Genomic DNA, 21,309 nt, shown 5'->3' on the forward strand with positions numbered 1-21,309 from the left:
TTTTTTACTCTACACTTGAGGGAAATGCCTGAGTTATCATATAAATAAAACTATTTAATATTTTTTCTTTTGGAAAATTTAAATGGCTCTTCACCTAGACTTCATTATTATTCATTCTGGAAATAAGACCATATTGGTAGAGATGAACCTGAAGGGCAAGTTTTATTTTCCATTCAAAATCTCTAGAAAAGTCATTAACCTTGATCTTGTCAGCTAGATGCAAAAATACCCTAATCTTTCCCAGCCCAAATCTTCATGAAGAAACACACATACACACACACACATATACACATACACACATACACACACACACACACACCCACACACACACACCCCAAGAAAATACAGAGTTGGCCATTGTGAAGTCAGAGTATAGAAGAATATGGTCAGTCTTTGGTTATTTGTATTTTAGAAAATATTAACAAAATAAAACATGTCCCTTCTGTCTTATATTAGTTGACTTCCAATGTTTGAAATCTACCCTAGTGGGAGAAATAAATTTTGTTGTTTGAAGCTCCAAAAGACAGCAGTTATAGTATTATCAATGTGGAAAATGATGGAAAAGAAAGTGAATAACACTATAACTACTTTCTAAGGATTGGTGTTCTGAATCATGATATTATGAGCTATGAAGAGATATCTGTTATCTATGATCATGAGATTATCATCAGAATTATCACTCAGAAAACTGTTTATTATTATTGAATATTTCAGGATACTTTATGCACATAAAAATTTGTAATAAGAATAATAGCTATATTTGTTCCTACACTGCTGGGCAATACTTTTTTAACCTTGTAAAATTATAGATCCATTATTCATAAAAATGCATATACTCACCATTGATTTCCTCAGATTGTGAAGGTCCATGATCTATGTTTTTATAGATCCCAGAAAAGAAATATGGTATATAATATAATTAACTTTCCAAATTTGGGTAAACCACTTGATTTTGTAGTCTACATGACACTCATGATAAGGTATAATAAACAATCTTCATTCTAAAAAAGTCTTTCCATTTTTAAATTATATTTGAATTAATTAATTTTTGAGGAAGAAAAATGCTATAATAATTTTGAGTCAGAATGCTTATCCATCATTTCTTATTATTGAAAACATACTTTTGAATGCAATATAGTCTGATTAGGGTTTCCCTCTCTAGACTCCTCCCAGAACCTCCCTACCTACCCTCCCACAAAAATCTACACTCCTTTATTCTCTATCATTAGAAAACAAACAGGCATTTAAAAACACAATAAAATAAGACCAAATAAAAGCAAGCAAATTGTAATACAAAAAAACAAGTAGAAGAAAAAGAGCCAACAAAAAAGCCTCAAAAATATACGTAGATGCAGCAACACACATGTTCATTAACACAGAGAGGAATCCCTTCAAAATCAAAAAGCAAAAAATTATAATATATATGCAAAAGACCCTTAAGGTAAACGGATTAAAAACAAGAATGTCCCTACAAAGCATTATGAGACAACCTCCAGAAATGTTGAAATGTTGTCACGTTTGATTTGTAAGGCACAGTGCTCAGCAGGAGATGACAACCTCAAAAATACAAATATACTTATTCTGTAACATCAGGACTTGGGAAGCAAAGGCAAGAAGAACTATATAGTGAAATACTATCTTAAAATTAAAAAAAGAACATACAAAATAACAAAAACAAACAAAAACAAAAAGCAATCCAATTTGAGCGTTAGTAAGATATAAAAATTCATATAAAAGTTTGTTTCAAATTTTGAAAAATTGAGGCCTAAATAATATATGACTCAGATTAAACTCTTACTTTTTGTCCATATGCAGCCTTTTCTAAAGTCTTCATTTCCATCTTTGATTTTTGACTATTTGTAATAATAACACAAAAGCACATGAGGTTTGTGGGGGAGTTAGACAAGAGTGGAAGATGAGGAGTACCCTTTGTAATAAGAGAAAACTTAAAGGCATTGGTGCTTGGACAAATTCATTTTATAGCTCATTAACTTTGGCCTTAATTGTCAAAAGTCATTTCTAAGTTTCCCACATGAAGAAATTATACATGCAATCATACATGTGCATGGTAAAATGGCACTGATGTTTCTGAATTCAGTTTGAGGAACAAAAAATGCAGGTAGACTTTAGTTTCTGAACAAATTTTTGGTTAGTCACTTGGGGTTTTTATTCAGCTCACATCAGATTTTTCTTAGTAATCTCAAACACATTTCAGAGGGTGGATATCAGTATTAGAAAGAGCAGGGTAGAACTAATGAAGATCATTTGCCCTTTCTAGTTCCTGCTCATCAAGACAAAAGAGATACCTTAATCTCCTTCTTCCTCCTATCTTCCTTCTATGGTCCTCAACTATAAACTCACTCTCCTATCCACCATTATCTTTCTCCTGCTTAACATAAACAATTATTTATGCTTAATTTGAGCAAGAGCCTGGTGCTTGAGGAAAAATACTAAATACAGTTATATAGAGCTGCCTAGGTATGATAGAACACTTTTAGGTATTTACTATCTAGTGGAAGAGACGGCACAGCTTAAGGAAATTAACATATCTTAGTTTCACATCACATACAGACTTGAGAAAAATGCACAATCCTAAAGGCCACAGCAGGCATTCATGAACAGCTGTTTATGAAACACATACCCACAAAGTTTATCAAACATATATTGTCCCGTGTCCAGTAAAAATGCAGATATCTGAGTACACCTTAAACCTCCAGCAACTCTAGGAATAAGGTAAAACCCATACTTTCTGAGAGTATGCTGTGAGTGACTGCCAAAATCCATTTTAAAAAACAGCATCGTTTTATGACCTGGAAACTGAAGGCAACAGAAACCTATATACCCTGCCCTCAGGTAACTAACCATTTGAGAGGTAATTTCTGTATATTCAAAGATGGAATACACAACAGAAGGAACTTCAAGTCATGTCAAACATTAGCCTAAAATTAAATATAGACAGTAGACCAGGTGAGGGATACTTTATAAAAAATGGCTACTGAAGTGAACTTTTAATAAATACAACTTTTTTTTTTTAAGGAGCTATTTATATCTTTGGCTATTGACCACTATTTGGCCACTGTTCATTTGGTATCTATGCTTTTGCTTTTATCTGTATTAATATTTTTAGTTTTCCAGCACATTTTTTTTGCTAGCTGTGATGACTCCCCTCCACTTGCTAACCCCTTGACTCTGGTTTATGAATAATCGGTGTCTATTGATGAAGCATCGGAGATTACTAAAATATGTAGGAGTAGGATATAATTAATGTGTGTGTGTGTTTATGTGTATATATGTACATATGCATATATACTCCAGTGAGCCCTAATATGGATATGTTTGACATCACGGAGAATGTTATGGAAGGAAGTTATATTCAGAAACAAAAAGTGACATCGGGAAATGGCAATATTTCCTCACTGGAACCAATTCTACCACACTGTAGAAACAGTGCCATTATGGAAGCTGAAATGCTTTGGTGCTGCTTATTTGGAGTTACAGGATTTATTTCTTTTCTTACAAGAATAATCCATGTGATTTTTCAATACAAGTTTAATAATTCAAGTCAGATTTGAGTGCTAAACTTCTTCATTTTCACAGTTGAATAGACTGCACATATACAGAAGCCAAAAATATGACCAGTATTGAATGACTACAATACAGTAAAATGAAAACCACACAGGACATACATACACAGCATCTACCATACACAACGAGCTAATGTCATTATTTACCTATTCATTTTAGACGGTCTTTCTGTGTCTTACAGTTGCTTTGACTGCTTCACCAGTCGCCTCTGTGCTATCAATACAGTCTTGCTTTCCTCTATTTCAATGGTCCTCAAACTTTCTAATTCTATGAAACTTTAATATAGTTCCTCATGTTGTAGTGAACCCCAACCGTAAAATCATTTTGTTGGTCCTTCATAACTGGAATGCTGCTACTGTTGCTAATCATAATGTAAATATCTGATATACAGGATATCTAATATCATAATTTAAATATCTGATATACAGGATATCTAATATCATAATGTAAATATCTGATATACAGGATATCTGATATGTGACCCAAAAAGGAGTCAAGATCTGCAGGCTGAGAATCACCACTCTGTTCCCTGTTACGAATTCTTTTTTCACAAGTATTATATTATTTGTATTTATGATTCCAAACTTCTGGCTACTCATTTAGTTTAGGGATATTAATGTTGTCTTATATTTCTTAGCTATCTTTTATTACTCCACTCCACATCTTCCTTGACGACCATTGGATGTTTTTCCCTAGGTATAGGAATACATAAATAAAATAGGTAAAAACATATATGATTATAATCACAAATATTTCTTATTAATATTTACATAGTTTCTAAGAACAACTTAAAGGATGAATTCTAGGCTACCCCAGCTACAGTCAAGTATAGCATAGAGTGGTCTTTTGAATGTCTCCATTTCTACTGATCTTTAAACTGAAGTTTCATTATAAACACTATAATTTCCTTTTGTAGTCAGAATTTCCATTGTAAAAATAGCTTAGTTCAAAATTCCCTACTCCTCCCTTTTCTGGTACTTGCACAGGTATTGGAATACTAATATCTGCTACCTTGTTAGTCAGTTTACACTTAATTGGTTCTTTTCTATGGCTACAAGGCAAATAGAATAAATCTACTTTTATGCCTGCAATATTTTTTTCTGTGTCCATTACTCCAAACTGAATGTGTCCCTCAAAACCAACCATCTGTTCCCCAGATTGTCCATTAATGTAACTCTTACAATGAGATGCTAAGTGTCTCAAACCACACTTTATGGATACCATAAGTAAGGGTTTGGGGAAAATATTCTGCACTTCATTAGGTGGACATTAGATTTCAATACATGTCTTAGTTGGGGTTTCCATTGTTGTGAACAGACATTATGATTAAGGAAACTCTTATAAGGACAACATTTAATTGGGGCTGGCTTACAGGTTCAAAGGTTCAGTCCATTATCATCTAGGCAGGAAGCATGGCAGCATCCAAGCAAGCATGGCACCAGAGGAGCTGAGAGTTCTACACGTTGTACCAAAGGCAAACAGGAGAAGACATGCAAACAGGAAGCTAGGAGGAGGGTCTCAAAGTCCACTCCCAAAGTGACACACTTTGTCCAACATGGCCACACCTACTCCAACAAGACCACACCTCCTATTAGTGCCACTCACTTTGCTAGGCCAAACATATTCAAACCACTCCAATACATAAAAATATTTTTTAACCCATTGTGTGAAACTGTTATCTGTTCACTACATTTCTGTTCGGTGAAAATCCTGAGGTTCTAATTCACACTAACCATGTTGGTATTGAGTCCCTCTCACACTGTGCTGAGCAGTTGATTCTTTCAAGCCTTTATGCAGACTTTTAGAAAGTTTTTGTTAATTTTTTCCTGTTTTGAAGCAAATAAGTGCATGACACAGGCGATGCTCTGTGACCTGAGATGGGTTTTATTAGCTTAACAGTCACTCAAAACATCTTAATATCTATGTCAGCCCTCGGGGTCAGTCCTGGGCACATTTTTATTTAATTTGAAGAGACAACACATACATAGAAGAAAGAACAAGTGTGGTTTTACATATTGGCCTGAGGCCTTGAGGACCCCAGGAAGCAAGGCAAACACATTCTTTGGGAAATCAGTATAACTATTGATCTTGTGCCACAATGGCTTTTTTGCTGCCAAAGTTAAAACCTTTCTGTTTGTATGTATTTCATCATGGTACCTTTCTGTTTGTATGTATTTTATCATGGTGTGGTCCCCAAGAATTAGAGCAAAGAGACTCTTTTGATGGATATGTGATTGTACAGGTATATCAAAGTTAATAGCAGCCTTACAGAATGATTGCATATTAAATATAAAAGATTTATAGGTCTATGCTTTTTAAATTCATAAACAGCATTAACAAAATGGATGGTAAATACCTGGTCAATAAGCATGTCTGTGATATACATATGGCTGCTTTGAAACTCCATGGGCAGGACAGTAGATTGGCTGGGACAAAAATGTTCCTTTAGCACCAAGTAGACTAAATATACAATTCAAGTCCTAAAAGTCAAGAAGTGTACATAACTTCTTCATAGACATCAAGAAACATTGGCATTATCCCAATTCAGGATGATAAGTAAGCCCAAACATTTGTTTCTTCAGCAAGAACCACATCTTAATTGTGTTTCTCTGATAAGCCCGAGGCCTCTTAGAATTGTACTTTGGAGTATGGGTTTTTTGCATACTTATTAGGTGTGGAGAGAACTTCAAATATTAATTAATAAACACATGAATGAATGTCTGGTGCTGTACACTTCTTATATTAGGGTGTAATACCTGTAAACATGTGTTTATTAAAAATAACCCTGGGTCACTTATCCCAACCCCTCAAGTTGAGAGGTCATATGAATCTGGCTTTAATATGTTCTAAGTCTATGTGAGTGGTGTATGGTGTTGGTTCACATGAGTTTATGAGAACATAGACCCATGTGTGTGCATGTAAAATTCAGAAGATGTCCAATGTCTACTCTATTGGTCTCTGTTTTATTGCCTTGACACAATGAACAGAAAGTGGTCATCTGGGCTAGGTTGACTGGCCAGGGAGTTTAACTGATTGACCAAGCTCTGCCCCACAATGCTGGAGTTATAAACACTCACAACCATGAGCTGTTGTTTAAAGGGTGCTGGGATTTGAAGTCATGTCATTATAATTGTGGAGTAAGTGTTCTTACCCATTGAACAATATTCTCAGCCTAAAAGTTCTAACTAATATCTTCAGTGAATGGAATGTTCTTAGTCATATTTTTTCCCTGACATGTTCAGCAAGGACAACACAAGCTCTTCCCCTTAGGTCCATAATGTTCTTACCCAAAGGCATTTTCTCCTTTTCAATAGCCCTAGTTCCCTTTAATTCCCAATTACTGTCTTTAATGGTCTTGGAGTAAAAGCAATTGTTTAACATTTCATAAAATGCTCTGATTCTTGAGAAACCTGGAGCATAGGTTACCTGTTTTCTTGAGGAAGAGATGTTTCTGTGGAGTGCCTGGAACATAGGTGGGCTGACTCACTCATGTGAGCAACCATCTTTCCTGGAAATTGGTTACGGTCATCAGATGTGTATTTAGCTTCTAAAATCCAATTCTAAAATTCGCTGACATCTGACTAAATAGATCACTTAGTTTTAAGATTTCTTAAGAGGTCTAAATAGGTAGCCCGGGGCCTTAATAAAGCATGTCAGAAGACATCAAACATTCAGGCTTCCCCTCCTCCACTTCTTGCTTCTCCATCCTCACTGTGGTTTAGAGGACATGGTGTCAAGATGGGTATTGTTCACTGGAAATAACTCTGTAGTTTTGGTAAGAGTAACAAGGTTTTAGGTCAAAATAAACTAAAAAAAAAAAAAAAAAAGATGTGGTAGTTCCATTTCTAGCACTAACTAAGGCAACATGATTGCAAGCAAGGCTGAGAAAAGGAACATTTTCAGAGGACTGCATTGCTGTACAATGCTCACACAGAAATGTTCCTCTTTGTCAGGAAGAAAGCAACATAGATGTTGAAGGCAAAATAGCTACTGGGTCACATTAGCTTTTCTTGGGTGATAGCTTGCTCTAGGAAAGCACAGAATTGGGTTTCTCCAGAAATATTACTGTGGACAGCCCCACCTCCTTTTAATGATTCTGTTTTGAGTCAGACACTACCTAATAAGTAATCAGGTCTCATTCAAAATTATACTATTTTACACTAAAAAAAAAAAAAAACCCCACGGTAATCTCAACATACTTTCCATTCTCTGATTTGTCATGAAACCAAGTTTTGATTTGTTTTCTTGTCTCCAGCCCTAGAAACCTAGTTGATTCAAGCTGACCTGTTTTTACTTATGATTGAACTGATGGATTCTCACCGGGTCAGAGCAAAATCATCTTTACAAATTCCAGTTCTCAGGCATCCTGAACGTCTTCAATATCTTAGACAGTTTTGATTGTCTAAGTTGATTTTGCTGCAATGGATCGATTTCATTCTGCATGATAGTTGGTCCACAGACTTTTAATTTGGCTACTGGTATTTATTCCCTTCAGCTTTCACAAGCAATTTTCTGGCTTATGCAATAGTTTTCTCACCAGGTTTTAAAAAATAATACTTTAGTTGTATGCCAAGTAGAGAATGTCTGCAATGCGACTATAATTGTTGTCTGGCCCTTAATATCCCTATAAGAAATTTAGCATGAATCTGTTTTAATAGTGTCAGTATTTTAACAGGTGAAAACACACAATCAAAATACCAGATAGTGCTTGATCCATGACCACTCACTGCACGCAGATATGAGTCACTAGTTTGAAAGGTGGTACTGTAGCCAGATAAAACAGAGCACCTAAGGTACATGATGAAATAAATTACAAGATTTGTCACAACACTTGGATTTAGCTCTGAAGACTTTTTCTTCTTAAGTATATGACATGATGGATTTCGTCACTGAAAATGTACATGTTTCTTAAACATGACTCACATAAGCAATATACAGTTATAAAACCGTGTGAAAATCAGCTTTTGAGTTTCCGTCTCCATGCTGTGTACATGTGCCTTTATTATTTAAGAGATGCTTGGTGCCTCCAAGAATGGAAATGCACTTAAAAATGATTATGGTTTTTATATGGTGCTGTTGAATGTAGTATTCTGTTACATATTTCCTCAAATATGAGTTTATTGCTGATGGAGGGCAGTAGTTAATATCGTTTTTTTAATTCAGAAGTAAAAACAAACATTTGCAGAAATTTACATAGCTTTCAAATGTCTAATGCTACTACTGTACGTGAATAGCTTCAAAATAAAAATCACCTGTATTTTTCATAAAGAAAGAGAGGAAAGTCTTGAGGATCAATACAGAATCTTTCCTATTGAGTTAATTATCATTAGCTTGTCTAGCGGTTTAGTCTCCACATGCTGTATAAATGCTTGCACAAGGGTTTAAGATGGCTACTTCATTTTACTTTTTGTGTCTTCTGTTGATTGGTTGAGAAATTTCTGTTTGTGGGGTCTTTTAAAGTTTCCCTAGAGAATATTTATGTAAATTGAAAAATCAGTATTACTTGTAAAAAAAAATAACTAAAACTTTGACTTAACAGGACAAAAGAGAGTAGTGTCTAATCCCTCAAGTAGGAAATTGCTTTTCTTCGTGATGCATAGCTTTCACGCAGTTCTTGGCTGCTACTGCTGAGGAAGAAAAGACCAACCTCTCCTTTTCTCTTACCTTGTTTCCTTTTCTTCTGAAAAGTGTGGCAGTGAATAATAGTTGAGTAAGGAAATTTAAATTATAATAGTAAAATACATGATTAATAAGATCTTCCAGTCTCGTGAAACACTTTGATTATAAAGAAGCAGGGGAGAATTTGCAAGGAAAACTGAAATAAAGAATTAAGATCATGGCAGAGTAGAGCCTTGAGGACATCTTGTTTGTGCTTCTTCTTTATCCTATGATAAATATGGGCCAGAACAGGACAGCCCGTGCACCAAAACTGATGATTTTCTGAAAGAAGCAGATTTTTCTATGAAATGTTTTGAAATTTGTCTTTGACAAATTTTAAATGAAATATTGCTAATATGAAGGGGTGTTGATTGCATTTATTCGTAGTGGTCTTTCATTGACAACTAAACTATTCAGTTCAACTGCCATTTAAGCTAATGCTTGCTCAGCTAGGTAGCATTGCTTTTAATATAAAACACTTTGAATTGGACTAAAACACTTATATTTTCAATTAGCAGTCTCTAAATTTTATTAATAAATGAGATTATATGCTATACATAAAACTTCTCTTGTTCCATCCTTAAAAATGAATGCCATAGGCTGGGTTCTATCAAGGGAGGCTATAAGTAATCCTAGCTCTGGGAAAGTAGAGGTAGGAGGGTCAGGTGTTCAAATCCATCCTCACCACCATAGGGAGTTCAAGCTTACTGGCCTGTGATGTCTGAAATATTGTCTGAGAAACTCACAACAGCCCCACCAAAAAAATAGTAAATCTACTTTTAACTGTTGAAGAGAAACAGAGAAAAAGAAATTTATTTGATCTAGTCAGAATTTTTAAAAATGCATATCTAGAAATGTTTATTGTATCTCCCAGATATGGCGTTTAAAACAATCTGAGGCTATTTTACTGAACATTCTATGAAGCAATCATCAGACATTAAAAGCAATTATCAGTATTGTTTGTTTAATATGTACCGTCTGTTAGATATTGAAGACTACAACATACGTCTAATGAAAGCTTCATTACAAAGACATTAGCAAATTAATTCCACTTGCTGTGTGACTTCTTTTATTCAGAATGCAATAAGGTAAGTTCATTACCTTTGCAGCATTGTGCTTTCTACTGTACCTTGGTGCAGGCAGGAACAATTCCACAGAGGTCTCTGGATCGACTAACACCTGTCAAGATAAACACATGGTCCTCTGGGGGAATCATCATAGCAACAGAAGAGAGCAAGTGGGAGAAAAAGCAATTCTTTCACAAAAGGAAAGGAAGACAGTTAAAAAAAATAGATTAATGGTTTTTCAAAATGCTTCACAGGTCATATATGTGTTATACAAGAAACAAATCATCCCCCATGTTTTAGGAATGGATATTTTGGAACATGTACAACTCACCCTGACATCGACATTCCAGGAGACTCAAGTCAGGAAGTACCCACACAGAGTGCTGCCACTCCCCAGCTGTGGTTCTCTCATTGTCCCATGGTAAATACATTTACCTGCTAAGTTTAGTGTTTAACACTTTTGAATGATTATCAGGATAATGAAGCTGACAATGTTCCCACTATAAGATCACACAGTTACACATTCAGAAATTAGCTATAGAACTTTTCTCAAAATTCAACTGCCACCATGTAGCTTAGCCTAGTGGCATTTTGTTTTCATGTCTTATCCACTTATTACAGGAGTAGGAAAACATGACAATGAATTCTATTATTTCTTATGATCAATTATCTTGGCATTCTATTTAAAATTAAGCCTTAGTTTTTTATTGGTTAGAAGAAAGAGAAAATGTTAACCAAAGAGAGTTCCTGGGTAAATTGACGAAGGGGTTTTATATCTCTATTAGTCTGGGTCCTTTGAAACTCCTAAACATGGATATAGGACCAACTTTGCTAATTCATATGCTCCCTCTACACAGCTCTAATTTGAGCATCTTATTACTTGTCTTCATTTTTGATATTCCATTAATTAAGAAAGTAAATAGTTGACAGCATCCTAAAGATTACAACAAAGAAATATGTTTAAAATTTTGATTGAAGACAGGTGGTGATGGTGCACACCTTCAAACCCAGCACTGAGGAGCGTGAAGCAGGCAGATTTCTGAATTTGAGGCCAGCCTTGTCTACAGAGTGAATTCTAATACATCCAGGGCTACACAGAGAAAAACTGTCTTGAAAACCAACACAAAATAAAATGAAAACAAACAAAAACAAAACAAAAAATGATTGAAGATTGATTTAATATTAGGAGAGAAGAATGAGGAAAGAGTTGTATCCTTTTTTTCCTCTAAAGGAATAGGGTGGGTAATGCAAAACAAACAAACATCTCTCTACGGTTTAGAAAGAGTAAGCGCACCAAGGGGTGGAAACACAGGGTCTGCAGGGGAAACAGTTGCAGCAGATAAAACCAGAGAGGCTGCACAGAAGCCAACTTTGAGGCTTAGAATCATGCTATGAAGCTCTAACTTTGCCTGCAGTGAAGGAGATCTTTGTAGTGGAGTGGCCTTGCACAGTGAGCTATAGTACTAACAACAAAATATCACTCTGACAAATTTGTAATCAGATTACAGATCTCAAGTAAAGTTATTTAAGATCCTATCCAAACTGCATGATTTCATTCCTTTAACTGCATGCAAAAGGAGATGTAGGTTTCAGAATATAGATTTGCAAAGATAGAGTAAGCTGGCTCATGATCTCAAAGCTTGGATGCTCAGGAAATTAGACACATGGTATGGACATGATTTCTGGTTTCTGGTTTAAATGCCTGTGCTTACTAGAGAACCAGCAAATTGTGCATTAGTTCCACATCCTCCTACCTTAACTTGTAATTGTCCTTCTAAATATGATTCTATCCTGAACAAGCTCATGTTACTTTTTGTGCAGAGAGGCAGGAACATGAGGACTGTGCTCTGTTGTGTAGGCAGACAGGTGCCAGCTTGTCAATCTATGGCACTGGTCTTCTCTGTGGCTAATGCTAGCCAGACACAAAACTTGACATGCCAGCATCTGGGAAAGATGTCCTACTTGCTTTTTTGTAGAGGATGACTAGTTGTAAAATTAGCAGTTTGGGGGTTTTATTTGAAAACAAATATTACCAAGATTGATTTTCTTTCTACAAAGAAAAAAATAACCCAAGATAATAATCAGCTATAACAGCAGTATGTATATTTATTTGATAGGTAATATCTTATTTGGAATGTATCACATCCCTTAATAGACACAGTGACCCTTCAATTATTAGCATCTTTTTTTTCAGATGAGGAAATTATGTTTAAATAGCCTACCTAAAGTCACATTGCTAATAAGTTAGTAAAGGCCACTAGCACAGTCACCAAATAAGAGCTCAGATGCAAAGAGCAGCTGGGAAATTGATAGACTTTTCAACTAAACTATTGTATACTAGGAGATGAAAATGATGGTGTCTTGAAGTCTTCAAAAATGCTTTACAGCAGAGAACTGGTCCAACACCATCCTACATGCTTAGAGCATGCCTTCCTGTCTATAGTTTTGGAGGCAGCTAAATGGAGGTGAGATCGTTGCTGAGTAGCTTGACCAAAAAGCACATTGTGTTCACTAGTAAAGCCCATGTCAAGAGCAGCATTCAGACAGAGGAAAGTTTTGTTCCTCTAGCCCAGCAGGTCCAGAGTCATCTAGTCACCAAACATTCAGGAGGCCAAAACCTAAGAAACCTGTGACCTGATGCATAAAAAAATAACAGACTTTATAGAGTTTCCAGTGCACACTATAATTTAAGCATGGTAGATTTAGGGAAGCCAAATTAATAAATCATTGATAAATTAGCAAGCTTGACAGGTTAAAGAAAGTTGAAAATATTGTTAAATTAAGACCCACTTCACAGCTCCTTCTGTTTATGTTTTCAGTATCTGGCTAAAATGTGCATATGTGAATAAAGAGTTTATTTAACCCATCATGAAACATGTTTCAGTGATATTAAATGCAGGACCATAATCCTTCTACAGATGAGCAAACTTGGATAGATGATACCTGATGTCACATTAAAAATGGCAGAGAGAGATTCAAACTCATACACTGGCAAGGCAGCTCCATTCCTAACTAAGGTATGAACACACTCACCTTGGAAGAACATGGGCTATGGGACAGTTTGTCAACAATACAAGTTTGATGAAAAGTAGACAGACAATAAATTCTGGCAATGGCTTTAATGGTTGGTACTCAAGAGGATGCCTGCGATAGGTAAAGAAAGTTCCTTGGTGCTTAGGCACTGACTTTTATTTAGGCCATCATAAATTACATTTTTACTAAATAGGACAAAGGAAACATACAGATCATAAATATTTCAGTCCTACATATAAGTAACCTTGATTTTTACTGAAGTCAACTGAATATCCAGACTTTAATTTCATTTCAGTGAATCGTATGTCATGTTGGCTCATGTTGAACTTACACTGCTCTACCTGATTCATATTACTCAGTAGACTCTAAGTAATAGGTAGATTGACGACATCTACCAGTCTGTGTACGTGACTCGATGGCGTTGCTTGGGGATGAAAATGAATTTCTAAATTTATATACAAACTACACACAAGATGACAATTTTGCTACAGGTTTACCATATTAAGGAGGAAAAAACCAACAAAGGGATTACAGTAGATGCCCAAGGGTGCTTTTTAACTGCTCAATGTGGATTTCCTCCCTTTCTCTCTTGTGGCCCTGTTCGTCTATACTGATCGATCTCAAAATACCCTTCAGGACCTAACATTATGTAGAGAGGTAACAAGATCAGGACTTCACGTTTACAATTCTCACAGACTATTCTTTTGTGAATTCTTCCCTCATTTCTCCTTCAGGTAGGTAGAAATATGGGGCCAGCTTGTCTCTACAATGATATCAGTACAACTGCAAGGTACAAGACTGACATCTCATTTTAATTTTTAAAAGATTAGTGCTGCCTGTGGGTTTTAATATACTTCACCTCTGCTACATTAATGTCTACCTTCCTATTTAAAAGGCTTAATACTGAGCCATAAGGATTTCCAATTAAGCTTAAGAAAACCATGAAAAGGTAGAAATGTCTGCCTGGCAACCATTCCATTCTTTAAAACAGAAAGAGTGACTTTAGGATATGAGAAATAGTTTGAAATGGCCATTCCTATTTGATTTCTTTCCAAATTCTACTCACTGTTCTTTGCCATTTCCTTTATCTCTATCCTCTCTCCTGAGAAACCTCAGCATTCACTTCTGAATGCTATTGTGCATCTCATGGACTACTCATGTTGTTGTTCATAGTCGATCCTTGTTTGCGTTATCTTGGGATGATTGAACACACAGAACTACCTTGTTCCTTTGGGTAGTAGTCAGGTGCTAAAGTTGTAAGAGGCAAGTGGGGGTTAACTATTCCTCTACAGATCCCCAAATAGGTTATAATGAATGCAAGATATAGATCAGTTTCTATTATAGAAACAAACCTTAATAATAAGTATGCATGAAACTGTACAGCTCTTTTTGGGAGGTTGAAGAAGTTATAGTCTTTTTTCTTTCTTTCTTTTTTTGTTTTTTGTTATGTTCTTTTTACAAGCAAGCCCAAAGGTGATTTGCCAAAAATGTTTTTCTTCATACTAATATGACAGTATTGTAGTGCTAAAGTGTGTCCAGCTTATCACCTCTCAGTATTAGGTGGCTATCAGGAAGCAATGTGAATATCGACTTCATGTCATTTTGTAATGACTATCTGAGTTAATACAATCAGAACATTGAGTCATGTTGACTACAGATAACTTGTTGGTTCTCAGTATTATTTTGACATCATTACACATGATAAATTATGGATGCATTTAGGATTCAGATTATTTTATTCAAATAGAAGTAAAGTGTGTATACAAGATATTTTGGCTACACCATAAAATTTGCTACATTAATAATTGAAACAAAGAGAGCCAGTTTCAAGCCCCTACTTCAACAACTTTCAATATGTATTAATCTATTTTAAACAGAGAAGTATATTCAAACTTAAAAACAAAGCTCCATCTTTATCAGAGTTTGTGATGGCTCAAGACATTTAGCAACTCTCTCTGGCTTCCAAGGCTATAGCTGTGATGATAAGAGTACAAACTGTGGATGAGGAGTCAGTATGTTGGTACAACCCCAGCTGTTGCAGAGGCTGAGGCAATATGATAACTTGGGAACAGTGTGAACGGTACAGTGAGTCTGTATCTCAAAAGGAAAGAAGAGAGACCCAGATAAAGTCACTGACTTTCAAGTACTACACATACTGAAAAAAAACAAATAAATCAGGTAGACAAAGCCCCATATTTCCTCTGACAAATTATTAAGCTATGCAAAAACAACAGTTTGTCAGGCATGCCTCAGTTTCCCTGAGCATAATCTTAAACTGCCAGCCTAGTCATCTGAAGAGTCGCAGATTAAACAATAAGATCAAGCTTTATTACCTCATCCAATAGAGGCATGCGTTTGTCTGTAAGGTTTTCCCACCATCTGGACAGAGAACTGCTTCTTGTTTCACAAAATTACTACCATTTATAACAAACACTGCCTGTGCAGCAGCAGCACTATGTCCACCTCAGTACCTCTTAAGTATTGCAAAGGTGCCCTGGACATCTGCCTGAGAGACAATAGCTACAATTTTCTCTGTCAAGACAGCCATAAATACTCTTTCTTAAGCTCTTGAGACCCCTGTAAAACTAAGATTTCCAGCCTACCCTTTCCCTAACCCTGCCTTTATCCCCCAAGGCTCTCAGCAATATAAGGCAGGAGGGAGATTCTTTTTCAGTGAATTGTCTTTGGAAACTCATTGGGACCTTCTGCATTGATTCTCTTTGTATGTGCTTTAATGTATAGGAGTCACTTCCTGCTACCTAATCTTTTCCTAGCAATTGAGAGAATAACAAACACAGTCAATCTTGTTTATTCACACAGAAAGATTCTTCATCCTCCCCTTCACTAGAGTGTGTCACCCTAAATTAATTCTGATGCTTTGATAATCATTAATGCATGTGCAAAAATTAGTGAAATTTTCAGTCCCCCAAAGGGGTTCAAAGCTCAAGCTGAACAAGCCTCTCTCTGCCTCCCTGCCTTTGGTCCTGTATCACACAAAAGGGTTCAGATTGCAGTTTATTTAGTGTCAAACTTTTTATACTTCTCTTGAGTTTTGTTTTGGTTGACTGACTGATTTTGCCTTTTGATTTTTTTTTCTGAGACAGTGCCTCATGTACCTACATGATTCTCCTGCCTCTGACTCATCTCTCAAGTTCTTTGCTTACACCTTTATGCTTTTTGTTACTGACTTTAATATTTGAAAATAATGCCCAGTCCTATCACTGCAATGTTTACAGGCTCAAATTTCCTTGACAGACAAAATGCATGTCTTATATAAGCTTCACTGGGGTCAAGAGTTTAATGTTAGTTAATGAACAATGTATATCAAGTAATATCTTTAAATAGAAACATAAAAAAGGTTGTTTGTTTACTAGTGATTTAAAATGATGTTACCAGGGTTCAGAAGAATCTAACCTGACATTTCTCAAACAGCAATGATTCAGTATGTTCAGTGCTCACAGTGACTATAACCATGGCCATTATTATGGAACATAACTATAGAAAATAATGAGAACTTGGTGTGTTTGAGATTACGTATGTTTCACATATGCTGGGCACTAGAGGGAGTACAAAGGAAGACTTAGATCCTGTCTCTTTCAGGGATCTAGTTGGAAAGGAAAAGACAAATTACACCATCTATGGGGTACTGAAGAAAATACACTTCCTTTCTTACTGATAGACAGGGTATAAGGTATTGGGTACATTCATCAGCCCATACAGCTTATACCTGCATGGGAGAAGAAGATGCATTCTGCCTCAAATGCATGAAGAATTCATTTTTTTTTGGGGGGGGGGTGTTGAGACGGGGTTTCTCTGTGTATCCCTGGCTGTTCTGGAACTCACTCTGTAGACCAGGCTGGCCTCGAACTCAGAAATCTGCCTGCCTCTGACTCCCAAGTGCTGGGATTAAAGGCATGCGCTACCACTGCCCAAGAATTAGATTTTTAAAAAACACTCTAACATTAAATAGTGCAGTATATCTTTTCTGCCTCATGGAATTGTTAAGAAAGATAAGAGGGTGACTACTCTATGAATGAATTCATGGTGCTTCAGTGAGAGGCCAAGAAAGCAATGTGACATAACTAGTAAAAGAATTACAACAGCTTTTCTGTCAGCTAAACCGGTCTTCTCTCCTCTTTCCACAAAAACACTGAAATGCCACATTCAAAATATGGGCCTATAAGCAGCCCTGTCTACGTATGTATACTTGTTAATTGATGTGGGTGTGAACACACCACTGCTCATGTGTGAAGGTCACGGGACATTTATGGGTGTCTGCCCTTTTGGTACCTTGTTTGAGACAAGATCTCCTGTTGCTCTGTAAACTGCTTTAGGTGATATTCCTGCTTCTGGAAAGTCTCCTGTCACTACCTCCAGTCTCTGTAGGGGCACACTGGGGTCACAGATGTCTGAACTGTTCTCTGTGTTATATGTGGGTTCTGGTGGTCCAAACTCTGGCTGTGGGGCTTTCACATATCCTCCTCCCCACACACCCACCGTCTCCATCCCCAGCCTATATATAGTCTGAAGAACATAGTATGAAGATGATTTTATTCATTCTTTTGGAGCTGTACTTTATATAATACACACAAAGGCTCTTTACATGAATTAACATTCATACTTAACAAAATGCAAGAATATAAGCAGCACACAGTAGGAGATCCAGATTCTGTTCTCTTGATATTTCAGCCCCTCTGGGAAACTGAGAAACAATGTATTTAGAATAATGAAGTTCTGAAGAATTATACTGCCAGTAAAATGAAATAAGCTTTGAGGGTAACGGGGGTGATGATGGATTGCCACGCATTTGATTTGGAATCCCTGGTATTGTTTGTGGATTGAGTAAAAATCTTACCTGAGCTAGCATCCAATATACAAATTCAAATGTCCATGTGGATAAGAAGCTGATTTGAACCAAATCCTCTCAGAATAACTTTCAAAGGTGTGAGAGTTCACATCAAATATGTAACACATTCCCATAATCCCAGTGCTTATGAAGAAGGGGTAGGAGAATTTGGAGTTCAAACCAAGCCAACACTATTTGATATCATGTCTTAGTATAACAATAATTAATGATAATATTTTAATAAAACACATGTTGTCTTATTTTTGCTGCTTATTATATATAGAGTGAAAAGTCCCTGAGAGGTTGTAGGCTCAGAGGGATGTTAATTTGTCTTTCAACAGAAATAACTGCAAGACTCTCACCCTAGGGGGTACACTGTTGCCCTTATGATTTGTTGAAATATTGGGCAATACTTCAGCCATAGCCCCTGATCTTAATCTGAAGGTGGTCCTCCTGTCCAGTTACATGTACTGTGTATGATCTAGTATGAGGTAACCGTTTTTCCCTGTTTTTTGTTTGTTTGTTTGTTTGTTTGTTTCCTTTCAGGAAAGATGTCCAGTTTCATATACATGTCCTTTTTTGTTCTTGGGGACACTGGGTCTTAGAATGTTTGTCTCTGATTCTATTTCCCTTATTAAATAGGGAAAGAATCGGCCATTAGAAGAGATCACAGCTGGGCGACTCAACATCTCAAGAATTGTTGGATATCACAATTTATTTACTGAACGTGTTAATTCACACCACTTCTATTTCTCTTCTTTCCCTCTTCTGTTCCCTGCTTCCTTCTTCTACGTCTTACCTGGATGCTCATCTTGTTGTCCTCCTGGACTTTCATTCAGTTCCCCTGACTTACACTGGCTCCTGTGAGGCACAATGGTGTAATGGGAAGGAGGGCTCTTTGTTATAAATAATACATGCAGTAAGCATGTCATCGGAACTGACACCGAGTGGATAGTGTCAAGCCTGTTTTGGCAGTTTGGTTTTGAACACCCGGTAGAACAAGTTTGGTCCAATAAAAAAAAAAAAAAAAAAAAAAAAAAAAAAAAAAAAAAAAAAAGCCGAATTCCTTCCCTTTTAAGAGCTCTGAAGACACTGGTTACTTTTATGCAGAGGGGTAGGGGACCTTGCCTTTTGTCCAAGTGATTCAGAGGGAAGGATCACCTGGCTGAGGAGGGAGCGTTGCTTTTTAGGTGTTTCCTCCTCATCGCCATCCACGTGTCCCTATGATGTGTGGAGAATGCCAGGGAGAGGCAAAGCGGGCGGTTTTTTGCGGGAAGCTAGACCAGCCTCCCTCGTTACATAGGCTCGTCCTCTGCATTGCATCCGAGCTTCCGTGATTTGCTGTTCTGAGACTGCAGATTTGCATAGAGCCCCTGGCTTCACCAGCGTGTGTGGTTTTTCAGTTCTTTTATTTATTTTTCTTTCTATTTTTCTTTTTTCTTTTCTTTTCCTTTTTTCTTTTTTTTTTTCTTTTTAATTTTTTTCACCTCTTCCGCTTCGCTCCTTCATCTGCTCCTGCTTTTTCTCTGCTGGCTTTCCCCAGTTCGATCCCTGCTGTCTTTACAAGGGTGCCCTCTTCCCTCTGAACCCATCGCCGGGCGTAAGTGTCAGGAAGCGGCGGACTCGGAGATTGCCTCTGGAGCAGGCGATGCGCGCCGCTGCTCTGCGCGCTGCCCTGGGGAGGCTAGCGGGAGCCGGAGAGCTGGCCAGGGCTGAATGGAGGGAAGGGGTGCCTCGCGTCCATGGGGTCTGCTTCTCTCCTGAAAGGAGGCTGGACAGGCGAAGTGGTCTCCCCGTTCCCCACGCACAATGCTAAATGGATTTACCTAGTGGATTCCCGGTGGATGGCTGTCATGTAGAAGTGAAGACCCTCCGGGAGGAGCTTTAAACAATTTCCAGGTTCTCCAACACCGGCACACACTCTCGGCCGAAACTCTTGGGGAGTATCTCTGGAGAACCTGGAGCCCTGCAAACCTGGGAGCAGCCACCCCCTCTGCGCTTGCTGTTCTTCGGGGCTGCCTTTCCCGACAAGTCCCCCTGCCAGCTGCATTCGCCTCGGCTATGTTTCGGATTGTTTGGGGTGTAGGGCACAGCAGACTCCAGGACCCCGAGAAGACTGTCCGAAGGAGAGAGAGGATGGGTGCCCTGGCGCGGTGAGGCGGCCAGCCCCGCAGCCCACCGCGAGCCCCTGGATCCCCGGCTTCCTCTCCTTTTCTTGTGCCCCAAACTTTGCCTCCCGCGGCGGCTGCCCCTTGGCGGGAGCCCCGTCATGTACCAGAGGATGCTCCGGTGCGGCGCCGAGCTGGGATCGCCCGGGGGCGGCAGTGGCGGCGGCGGCGCAGGGGGGCGCCTGGCCCTGCTCTGGATAGTCCCGCTCACCCTCAGCGGCCTCCTAGGAGTGGCCTGGGGGGCATCCAGTTTGGGAGCGCACCACATCCACCATTTCCATGGCAGCAGCAAGCATCATTCAGTGCCTATTGCAATCTACAGGTCACCAGCATCCTTGCGAGGCGGACACGGTGGGTCTGCAATGCCAAGTTGTTGCGGGTTATCCCCTGGCTCTTCAACCCTGTACTTGCTCGCAGCGTCTCTGCCCTTAAGGTTCTAAGATATGGGAGCCAGAGAAAAGGGAGGTGCATTTAGGTGTGCTTGTTGGGAGCCACTTATCTCTTTGAAGACAATAGAAGGGGATGGGTGAAGGCAGCGCGGGTGTTTGTGGTGAGGAGTGGGAGGGGCGTGCCTCGCCGAGGTGCTGGGAGATGTGGGCATCTAATAAAGGACCAGCCTGGTCAGGGAGCCTGGCCCCGCTGGAAGGGGGCGTCTCTCGTCAGAAGGTCACTCAGTGGCCAGATGGGGCGCCGCGCTCCACAGAGGGACCTGATGGAGATAGAGGAGGGCTCTGCAGAACCTTTTGTCTGTGCAGCGCTGCCCCACCTCCAGACCATCTATCTTCCCTGGCCCAAGCAGTGAGCATTCGAACCTGTACATTCCTCCGAAGCTCTGCTCCCAGACTGCAGTGCCAGGAAAGAGGTCCCGGGACTAGGCACCCACTCAACAGGAGGCCAATCCGTCTTGCCCCACATGTGTTTTTCTTGGAGAAGGCAGCAGTATAATGAGCTA

General features: G+C 38.3%; 1 protein-coding gene across 39 annotated transcripts in view; it reads left to right on the forward strand.

Annotated features, from left to right (window-relative positions):
• Nrxn1 (neurexin 1) overlaps nt 1-21,309 on the forward strand; it is a 1,065,384-nt gene that overhangs the window by 614,357 nt on the left and 429,718 nt on the right. For 2 of the 39 annotated variants that reach the window (XM_034513977.2, XM_034513978.2), the window contains exon 1: nt 19,301-20,708. The exons of 35 other annotated variants lie outside the window; for them this stretch is intronic. In XM_034513977.2, coding sequence (XP_034369868.1) covers nt 20,459-20,708 — 250 coding nt within the window. In that variant the 5' untranslated portion in view covers nt 19,301-20,458. Of the gene's footprint in view, nt 1-19,300; nt 20,709-21,309 lie in introns of those variants that run through there. 2 more of the 39 variants (XM_034513975.2, XM_034513976.2) reach the window with 1 other exon arrangement.

The sequence above is a fragment of the Arvicanthis niloticus genome, chromosome 11 (assembly GCF_011762505.2).
Source record: "Arvicanthis niloticus isolate mArvNil1 chromosome 11, mArvNil1.pat.X, whole genome shotgun sequence".
In the NCBI taxonomy this organism is placed as follows: Eukaryota; Metazoa; Chordata; class Mammalia; order Rodentia; family Muridae; genus Arvicanthis; species Arvicanthis niloticus.